At 39.6% G+C, this 11,053-nt stretch overlaps 1 protein-coding gene across 3 annotated transcripts in view; it reads right to left on the bottom strand.

The window, feature by feature from the left end:
• ADAD1 (adenosine deaminase domain containing 1) overlaps window positions 1-6,948 on the bottom strand; it is a 66,840-nt gene extending 59,892 nt beyond the window's left edge. Inside the window, exons 1-5 of one of the 3 annotated variants that reach the window (XM_003271346.4) lie at window positions 6,844-6,948; window positions 6,508-6,581; window positions 5,708-5,887; window positions 4,767-4,955; window positions 1,957-2,124 (exon numbers count right to left, since the gene is read on the bottom strand). In XM_003271346.4, the coding sequence (XP_003271394.1) occupies window positions 1,957-2,124; window positions 4,767-4,955; window positions 5,708-5,879 (529 nt within the window). In that variant the 5' untranslated portion in view covers window positions 5,880-5,887; window positions 6,508-6,581; window positions 6,844-6,948. Of the gene's footprint in view, window positions 1-1,956; window positions 2,125-4,766; window positions 4,956-5,707; window positions 5,888-6,268; window positions 6,582-6,843 lie in introns of those variants that run through there. The other 2 variants (XM_003271348.3, XM_003271347.4) reach the window with 2 other exon arrangements.
• Between the last annotated feature and the right edge of the window lie 4,105 nt (window positions 6,949-11,053).

The raw sequence follows: 11,053 nt of genomic DNA on the forward strand, positions 1-11,053 counted from the left end.
CAACAAAAAAAACCACATCAGGCCAGGTGCAGTGGCTCATGCCTATAATCCCAGCACTTTGGGAGGCCGAGGTGGGAGGATCATTTGAGGTCAGGAGTTCAAGACCAGCCTGGCCAACATGGTGAAACCCCATCTCTACTAAAAATACAAAAATTAGCCTGGTGTGGTGGCAGGCACCTATAATCCCAGCTACTAGGGAGGCTGAGGAATGACAATCACTTGAACCCAGGAGGTGGAGGTTGCAGTGAGCAGAGATCGCACCACTGCACTCCAGCCTGGGTGACAGAGTGAGACTCTGTCTCAAACAAAACAAAACAAAAAACACTATATAAAAAAACCATGTGCAAAATATTAAAGAAGATATACATGAAAAATAATTTTAAAACAGTGATGAGCTCAAAATTTTGAAAAAAACTAAAGTTTTTTTTTTTTTTTTTTTTTTTTTTTTTTTTTTTGAGACGGAGTCTCGCTCTGTCGCCCAGGCTGGAGTGCAGTGGCGCAATCTCGGCTCACTGCAAGCTCCGCCTCCCGGGTTCACGCCATTCTCCTGCCTCAGCCTCTCCGAGTAGCTGGGACTACAGGCGCCCACCACCACGCCCGGCTAAGTTTTTGTATTTTTAGTAGAGACGGGGTTTCACCGTGGTCTCGGTCTCCTGACCTCGTGATCCGCCCGCCTCGGCCTCCCAAAGTGCTGGGATTACAGGCGTGAGCCACCGCGCCCGGCTGAAAAAAACTAAAGTTTTAAAAGTTTTATGTTGTGAATAAGAAGGAGAAGACTAGAAAAATTGTTAATAGAGAAAAGGAAAGAAATGAATACTGAGCTCTTATCTTCTATATCCTTTCATAAGATAAATAGATGTTTAAACTCAGCTGTCTACAGTAGAAAAAATAAAGAAGAAACTCTAGCTCACTATAGGGAAAAAGATGACATTATTTTTTCAGGCTCTAGCCCAAGACAGAATATATTGTTAAAGAGCTTTTAGTTGTAATTAAGGCACTATTGGCACTTTTTGGAGAAAACAATAATGAATATAGAAGTGCCAACAGCAGAGATGGGTAAATGCTGCCTTAGTTTTCAAAGTAGTGGCAGTAGACATGGTTAAATGCTATCTTAATTTTTACAAAGGAGGGAAAAAAATAAATGTTTAGAAACTAAAGTTTGCAGACCACTGGGCAAAACATTTGCTAGCCCTACATAAACATTTTGAAAGCTATTAGGGAAAAGGCAGGAGAAACTAATCATCAATGTATTTTTCTCACAATTCAACTGGATGCTTAGGAAATTCTATAGGTATGTTTTAACTTGAGTTCAACAAAGTATTTAAAATACTTTGTAATTTGATTGTGTATTCTTCAGTAGGCACTGGTTAAGGACTTCGCATGCATTGTTTATCTAATCCTAATGACAACCATAGAAGGTATAACTATCACTGTCTCCCCTCTCCAAATAAAACAGGTTTAGAGGGCAAACAACTTGTCAGCATAGGGTCAATATTCCAACCTGAACAATCTAATTCTGGAGTTTACACACTTAACCTGTTTGCTATACTACCTTAGGCCATTTTCTCAAGTAATTCTACCATTTACTGAATTTAACACAAACTTCACAAACGCTGCATTTAAAACCTCTAAGTATTAAATGTACAGTATTACATTCATAATAAGAATCTAACAAATTACAAAGGAAACTATATTTTAGGACTTAATCTGTCAATTAACAATCTGACAAGTTACCGGACAGTTTAGCAACATGATTAGACCTTTCAGTGCTGAAATATGCAAGAGCATTTTAACTACTGTTAAATACATCAGTGGACAGCAACTGAAATAAATTATTCAAATCCTGCAACTTCTATCTTGTAGCTGCCAAGTAACTCTCATTAACATAAATCTTTCAGGTGATTCCTTTTGAAAAATGATACCTTTTATAAATACTTTATAATCAAGAGTATTTACCTGATGTTTCTAAAATTCGTGGTTCAGGTTCATCCAGCTGTAGAAGTTCATCAAGAGCTAATTTTGCTGCATTGGATCTAGACTCCTTTTTATTTTGTCCCAGTCCAGTCTTGTACTGAATACCATCCACCACAGCACAAAAGGCAAAATATGGTCCCATAACATTACCTTGAAACAGAACTCAGAATGAATGCTACAATAGTTTTTATTATATTCTTGCAAACAATGTCTGTACGCAGGAAAACATTCCAGTCCAAAAATTCTCAAAAACTACCCCATAAACACCAACTTTACAAGCCTTTTTGTAGGACCAATAGGAGTTAAAACTAAAACTGAATGGGCATCTGAACTAACTCTGAGGATTCAAGCAGCTTAGACCAGCTCCAGATTCAGTGTGAGCAATAGGGCCAGTAGTAGAGTACTGATCACACGTGGAGTAACAGTGAGTGTCTAGTATAATGCCTGGCAATGGTAAACACTCCACTATCTGTCAAACGGCCAATGAGAGATAAAATGTGGAGATTTCACGTAACATCTCACATCTTTAAAACTTAAATGCAAACGTCTTTAAAACTTTAATACAAAGAAAGCTGAATTTCCCCCATTCCTTGGATTGCCCTAATACATTTTTAAGCTCCAGAATGTAAGAGATCCCTTTGAAGAAACCTGTGTACTATCAGGGCGTTATAAGCAACTCAACCCATTACAGCTGTGAAGGTTGGGGAGTGGGAGAGGAGGTGGGGAGTGGGAGAGGAGGTGGGGAGAGGGAGAGAGAGGAAGAGAAAACCAAAACATAATGATAAACTAAAGAATTAAACTGAATGTCCAGTCATCACAATTTATTTACCTAGCTTTTATATTTGGATAAAAAATGAAATAGAATTGTCTTGTCTCCTGTATTTACAGGTCAAAGATTCTTCTGTTTGAAGTTTTGCTTGTTAGTATTTAGACTTTAGGAGGCCTTTACGAATCTGACTCCCCACTCTTTGGTTACATATGGCTACATACAATGCTGCCACACATAAACCCCACTGTCTTATTTCCTCACATACTCAAAATTATATTACATTAACTCTTTAATATGTACATCAAGGTTTTACAAGCAACTCCTGACTGCTTCTGGGTAAACTGCTTTCCCCATAACATCTCAGACTTCAGTTTCCCAAGTTCCTTTCTTCATGATCACCTGGGTTCCAATCCAGGTTTACTAAATCAGAGAGCATTTTGTATAATTAACAAGTGGCCCAGATGATTCTTATGTATATTACACATCTTGGCTGGGTGCACTGGCTCACACTCACAATCCCATCACTTTGGGAGGCTGAGGTTGGAGGATCTCTTGATGCCAGGAGTTCAAGGTCAGCCTAGGCAATATAGTGAGACTCCTTCTCTACAGGACATTTTGAAAATTAGTCAGGCCTGGTGGTGGATGCCTGCAGCAGTCTTAGCTATTTGGGAGGCTGGGGTGGGAGGATCACCACTGCACTCCAGCCTGGATAACAGAGTGAGAGCCTCTATATAAAGAAGAAAAAGATATTTTACCTAAAATTTATTAGTAAGTCTTCTGTGTCAGAATGCGGAGCCTTTAAGCTTTAGTTTGTTTATAACTCGGGTTCTCAAACTTTAGTGTAATCTAAATCACACATAGAGCTATTAAAAAATTGACACTGTGGTTTCACTACCAAACACAGTGGATTATTGAACTATACTTTGAGCATAAAATGTACACCATTAACAACCAACACGTCATGTTTTTTAGTAGTTTTTGCTCAGAGCAGTGAAGATTTGTCCTGATGATTTATTTTTCCTTACAATGACCAACAGTTTACATTTTCCAAGAGCAGTCTGAGATTACTGGAGGAAAGCTAACTAGTTACACAGAAATTAAGTCCACGTTTTACATTACCACCACCATCTATGTTAAGATACTATTTCTGTCACCTGTTAGTTTACTGGTATTCCACCCAAAACAATAGACTGAAACTTGATGTCACTGTGACTATCTTTACTAAAATCTTGACATGTTAAAGTTATTTAGCAAAGATGTTAGCTTTGAGATCCATATTGGCAAGTTAGCACCAGGAAAATTAAAGAAAAAACCTAACTACTCATGTGTGTGTACAAACACACACACATGTACATATACACAAAGTTTTTAAAATTTAAAATTTTAAGCTGTCAATGCCTCTTAAGAGCACTTATCCTTCCACTTTCCTAAAATCTTCCTAATCATTGGCTATAACGTGAAGAGATCAGAAACTACTTTCTGCATTTTCCTTATCTGTACTCCTGTAGCCTTTCACAGGCAGAGCATGGTTACAGATTATTCTGGTTGGGGAGTTTAAGGGCGAAATTGAGAAAACTGTAACAGACTAGTCTGCAGACAAAGTACCAATCATATAATCTAATGCTTGAGTTTCAGAAGGCAAATTTGACCTTAACTTTTCTTAGTCATCATCCTCACAGAATCCTTTTCATAAAATAATCATAGTCCAAATATTTAACATCTTTACAAAAGCATGTTTATGATACAAGAAGTAATGACACCCCAAAATAGTCCATGAGACTAATTTCCATTCAGCTAGCAACACATAAGAAAATCACAATTCAATGATTATAAAACTTTGGTATATGTGAGTTATTTGTAGAGGCTACAAAGGCTAAAGTGTGAACATAAACATTTAAGTATTCTTGTGAAAACATACAATCAGTTACCTAACTCCAATATTAGATGAAAGAACTAAATTTAGCACCGTTATTTTGCTATACTTTCGGTTTTGTTTTTGAGACAAATACAATTTTACACTTGCCTGTTGTCACAGTTTCCTTAAGGTCAAGCTGAACTCGCTGCATTTGTGCAAACTGGTGCAAGGCTGACACAGGATTTATCTCTCCACGTTTGTATTTCATTATAAATTCCTTAGGTATTTTTTTTGGAGGAAGGACAGGATTTGAAATAGATGAAAGACTCTTGGAAAGCAACGGTTCTGGAAAATTACCTAAAAACAAATGTTACACTTGTCAATTTGGTTTAAAAAAACAAAACAAATAAACAAAAATGAGCAAAAGCAACAACTCCTCCCCCAAATGGAAGGTTGTCCCAGATACACTTCATCATATGTTTTTCTTAAGTTTCTACTAAACAATTTTGGCACACAGGACAAGCACATGTTATTGCATCTATCGAGTACTAAGACTATTTTGCAAAAAGGTAATATCGACATGTCATTATTAAGTGATATCAAGGGTCATGGAATTTTAGTGATGTCAGGGTCTTCAGAAACCAAGCAATTTTTACAGATAATGTCACTAAGGCCTAGAATACAGAAAGACACAGATCTGGGACTAAAACGTAGCTCTGGCTCCCATCCACTCATTTTCTCACTGGATTCCATCGAATTTTAAAGTATGTTTGCCCCTGCTTTATACTTAACACTACGCTAAGTGCTATGTGGAATACAGACCAGTGTAAGTCCAGTATCTTCCCTTGCGCCTCACTTCAGAAAGGCAAGCCACACTTGAAGTGGGGGGTGAACAGTCAAGGTGCTAACAGATGCTTAAACGAGCGGCACAGGTAAAGAGCTCTACAGGCCTCCTCCAAGTGTTGAGTCAGATGCCAGCTCCAGGTACACGGCCACGGGTAAATGTCTATACAACCACGAAATCTTTAAACCAGAGGCTCGACAGAACTTACCGGCCATCCTAGAATTTTAAAGAACTGACTCATTGTTATAAATGAAAAAAGTCGTACCCGTTACTTGTGTAACCTTGGATGCCATCTTGGACAGGCTGTAACTTTCTGAGGAACATCCTGTGGGTGTAGTTATCGTCTTTGTCGCTGGTTGAACTGGCAGGTTCTTTTTCAGCATCTGGGCAAAGCTAGGGACCTGCGAACTCTGAAACCAATGATTGTTGCTAGCCATTTTCTCACCTAGAGGTCACGATAAAATTCGCAGAAAACAAGACAAAACGCTATGTAAACTGAAAATATTTACTCCAAACCTCCCCCCAACCCCGTTATTTCCATAAATGGCCTTGGCACATATTCAGATGACTAGAGTCAAATCCCTCTTGAACTGATCTCACGACTGCTTTTTGAGTTTTCATAGACACGGACCTCTTCTCTCCTGAATCCCTTCCCTAAACCTCTGCTACAAAGGAGGAAAGAAGGAACAGAGAGAGGTCCCTGTAAAAGACCTTAAAACTACTCAGGAGTTAGGGAAGATATTAGCAAGGTCAGGAAAAAAGAAAAAAAGAAAAAAAAAATCAGCTCGTCAGCGGCCTCCTGAGTCCTGGCCCAACCCCTACCCACCAAAGTTGTCCTTCCTTCCCTCTATGTGGGAAGATGGGCAGCTGCTGCTGCGCCTCAGGCCGGGGGCTCGCAGGCGGCCGCCGCCGCCGTTGCTCCCACCTCCCAGCCTCAACCTCTCGCTTCAGGCCGCTCTGCGCGAGGTTCACAAGCTCAGGGCCGCATCTTTCCAAAGAGGCCTCGCGGTGTCCCTGCAGGACCCGGGCTTGCGCCCCCGCGCCCTGCTTCGTCCAATCACTAACCGTCTCGGAGGCCGGCGCTTTTGCGCCCGCGCTTGCGCCAGCGTCGTGACGCCGCGCTCCGCGTCCTGCGTCACCTAGGGAAGAGACGCCGACCATCGCACGCGTTCGAGGCCTGGGTGACGTCGACTCTGTTCTCCGAACACAAGGACCGGGTCCAACTGGCGGCCTTCCCCTTCTGGAGAAGCCAGGTAAAATCGCGCAGTTCAGCCTCCCCCCTTACTGTCCCGTGCCCCCCTGCAGCCCTGACAGAGCAGTGTAGGGATGATTATTTATACTGCAGTTGTCTATACCTGGGGCCTCCTTCCCCAGAGCGGTTGAAGGCTGCGCAAGGGGTACCTGCGTGAGGGTTGTTTCAAGAAAATCCCTCATTTCATCCCCAATCGCAATCTGAGAAGGTGCCCTTGGGGAAGGCTTGGCCTCCACGGTGGCCTTCCTGTTTACAGAAAAACTACCTCACACGTCCTGAAGTTTGGCCAGTGAGCGAACAATCATGAAAACAGATGGAGTCTTTGAGAGCAAATGGCTCTGCTATCCGGATGATAAATCCAGTGTGGATGTTTTCAATTCTTTGCTCTCCTAAACGTTGAAGGAGGCCCTACTCGAGGTGTTAGGTGATAGTTCGTGGAAAATAAGAATACTAAGTCACCCAACAAATTTCAGCATGTAAACAAAAAGTAATCCAAAGGATGGAGTAACTTTGTTATAACAAAATTTCAGTGTCCATCTACCTTTTTATAGGGATAAGTTTTCTCAGTGATTAAGTCAGATGTAAATCTTTTTTTTTTTAAAAAAGAAGGAAGCCAGGCATGGTGGTGGGCACCGGTAGTCCCAGATACTGGAGAGGCTGAGGCAGGAGGACCAATTGAGCCCAGGAGATCAAGTCCAGACTGGGCAACATTAGTGAGACTGCCATCTCTTAAAAAAAAAAAAAGGAAAAGAACAAATAGACGTAATATGCATCTGGAAGTGGATGGGCTTATTGGAAGAAAAAGTCCCATCCCCCTTGTTAAGCAGTGCATTTTCAGTAAAAATATTTTTCTTTAGTGGTTATTAAAATGTGTGTTCATTATGTTGCTTTGATCAAGTGCCCATTAGTGATCTCAATGATAACTCAATCTACAATTTTTAATTAACATTTAGAGACTTCTGGTTACAGGAAATTAAAAAATTCAAATGTCAAGAAGTAAAAGGATGATAATACAACTTCTAAGTACATTAGGATCAAATTTGAGGCGAGACATGGAATGGAAATAAAAGCTCGAGTGAAAGGAATGAGGTACAAATTTCCCTACTGCATACACAAATATATAAATTATGTTTTATTTTGAAGTAATTTTAGATTTACAGAGGAATTGTAAAGATAGTACAGTGTTTCCATGCCTTCCATCCACCTTCCCCTAATATTATCTTACATAACTGTCAACTAAAGTCAAAGAAATCAGGCTTTTAAAGAATTAAAGTTAGTTTTATTCAGTCTTAGGATTGCAACCCAGGAGAGTCTTTCAGAGGGTTTCTATTTCACTGCGCCAAAGCCGTGTTTCAGCCCATAGCTTATATATCAGGTGATGTGGATGTTCAGCATGTGCCTAGAAGTTACAGTAGAGGAACATCTCATCAAAGTTTGGGTGGGAGAGGAGTACGTTGGTCATAGATTGCAGAGGCATAATAATTATTCCTGTCAGACATTATCTCATGTACAGGAAAAGACAAAGGCTAGGATCATTGAACTTCTTTTCTAGAAATGCAGTGATTCAGGCAAGAGACATGGGAACCCATTCTCTATCCTGCTTATCATCTTCAGGGTATTCCTTCTGGCTGCACTCAGTCACTGAGTCAGGGAGTTGTGAAGTTACACTCACGAACAGAGTGAGCAAACATGGCTTCGTCACAGCAAGAGTGGACTCTGGCTGGCCAGAGGCAGATGTTTGCTACTTTGTCTCATGTAACTGTGGCACATTGATGGAAACTGATAAATTAACATTAGTACAACACTACTGACTATACAACACACTTTATTTGGATTTCACCAGTTTTTCAACCAATGTCCATTTTCTGTTCCAGGATTCAGGCTGCCATGTTGCATTTAGTGGTCATATCTCCTAAGTATCCCATGGTCTGTGATAGTTTTTCAGCCCTTCTTTATTTTTCATGACCTAGATAATTTTGAAGAGAGCTGGTCAGGTGTTTTGTAGAATGGCCTCAATTTGGGTCTGTCAGGTGTTTTCTCATGACTACAGAGTTACGGTATTTCGGAAGAATACTACATAGATGAAGTTCACTTCTCAGGGCGTAACATAATGAGTATAGCTGGTGATGTTAACTTTGCTGACCTGGTTAAGGTTGTGTCTGTCAGTTTTCTCCACTGTACAATTTCTGTTTTTCCTTTTCTATTCTCTGTTAGAAGGTTCACCTCTTAGAGAGAGGAGTATCACAGAATTTGCAGACATATGTTCAAACCATGTATTAATAAATATTTGGGGGAGGAATACTTTAAGGTTATGTATATGCACTGTTTCACCCTAGAGTTTCACCCACTAAGTTTAGCATTCATCTTTGTAGTCTTACCCAAAGCAGTTATTACTATGGTGTTCTAATGGTTCTTTTCAATTTACCTCATTCTTTCTACATTAATTATTTGGAATTATGTAAGAAAGGCTTGCCCTTTCCTTTATATTTATTCAGTTATTTGATTATATCAGTATGGAGGCATGGGTATTTATTCTGTCATTTGAGTATAATCCAATACTATCTTTTTGTTTAATTTCATTTTAATTTTTTTTTTGAGACAAGGTCTTGCTTTGTCACCCAGGCTGGAGTGCAGTAGTGAGATCATGGCTCACTGCAGCCTCCATCTCCTGGGCTCAGGTGATCCTTTCACCTCAGCCTCCTGAGTAGCTGGGACTATGGGCATGTGTGACCACACCCAGCTAATTTTTGTATTTTATTTTATTTTATTTTGTTTAGTTTAGTTTACTTTAGTTTATAGTTTAGTTTAGTTCAGTTTAGTTTTTTTTAGAGACAGGGTTTTGCTGTATCACCCAGGCTCGTCTCAAACTCCTGGACTCAAGCAGTCCATATGCCTGGGCCCCCCCAAAGTGCTGGGATTACAGGCATGAGCCACCGGGGTTGGCACTACCATTATTGATTTTGTTGTTCAAATTATTCCAGTTTTGGACATTGGGAACTCTTTCAGGTTGGCTCTTGTATCCTCTTGACATGTCCTCATCTTTTTTTTTTTAAGGTATTTTCCCTGCCCTATATCTAACAAAAAGCTGTGGTTACTTTTACAGGAGAATGGTATTTAGAAACTAAGCTCTGAGCATTAGGAGTGCTTATTGCTGCTGGGGTGTCATAGCTTCTATGCCTGCACAGAGGACAGACAGAGCTAGGAAATATATTTGTATGTACTAACTCCTGTATACAGACACGTCTATATTTATATATAAAAACAAATTTATACTTACACCTTTGACTGTAATCTGACACCCCAGCAGTCATTCCTGCTTCCCTTTATTTGTGATTTCTTTCTCTGACAATGAGAAATCTGGCAATATCTAAAATGTATTTTATTTTTCAGTGTATAGTAGATGCATATTGGTTAACTTGTACCTTTGTGAGAAACAAATTTACCATCAAGAAGAGTTTAGCATTTATTTATTTCATTTTCATTTCTTTAACCTTATTGACCAGGATATTTCTTTGATTTTTTTTCTTTAATCTTACATTATCTAGTCAAAACAGTTTCCCAAAGTTAGTTAGGTTGGTTATTTGTTTTTAGTTCTATGGGTTTTGACAAATATCTGGTCATGTATCCACCACTACAGTACTGTGTACAGAACAATTTCATCACCCCCAGATTTCCCTTGTGTGGTCATTTTGTAGTTAACCCTTCTTCTCTCTCCTAACTCCTGGAAACCATTGATCTGTTTTCTGTTCCTATAGTTTTTCCTTTTCCATAATGCCGTATAAATTGCATCATAAAATATGTAACATTTTGGATCTGGCTTCTTTCACTTAGAAAAACACATTTAAGATTCATCCACGTTGTTGGGTGAATCAATAGCTTCTTCTATTTATTGCAGAATAATATTCCATTGTACCACTGTTTATATGTTCATCTGTTGAAAGATATCTTGGTTGTTTCCAGTTTGAGGAAATTATGAATACAGCTGCTATAAACATTTGTGTACATAAATTTTCAGTTCATTTGGGCAAATACCTAGGAATGGGATTGCTGGGTCATATGGTAAGTGTATGTTTAACTTTATAAGAAACTTCTGAACTTTTCCAAAGTGATTGTATCGTTTTTGCATTCTCACATGGGTCTGCGCAGAATTAGGTGTTCTTCACTGTTCAGCCAGTGCCATGGGGGAAAGCTTTCTCTGGTTTCATCTTTGTCTACCCTGTGAGCACCCATGTCCTTTATGTCTCCCAGGGAGTAAAAACTTTAATCTGCAAAGGGAAGGGCAACAGCTGAACATCTGGCCCAAGTGTTCTGATGCCTATCTCTCTCCAGATTTCAAGTTAGTTTTTTGTACAGTGACCC

The sequence above is a fragment of the Nomascus leucogenys genome, chromosome 7b, assembly GCF_006542625.1.
Source record: "Nomascus leucogenys isolate Asia chromosome 7b, Asia_NLE_v1, whole genome shotgun sequence".
Taxonomy (NCBI): Eukaryota; Metazoa; Chordata; class Mammalia; order Primates; family Hylobatidae; genus Nomascus; species Nomascus leucogenys.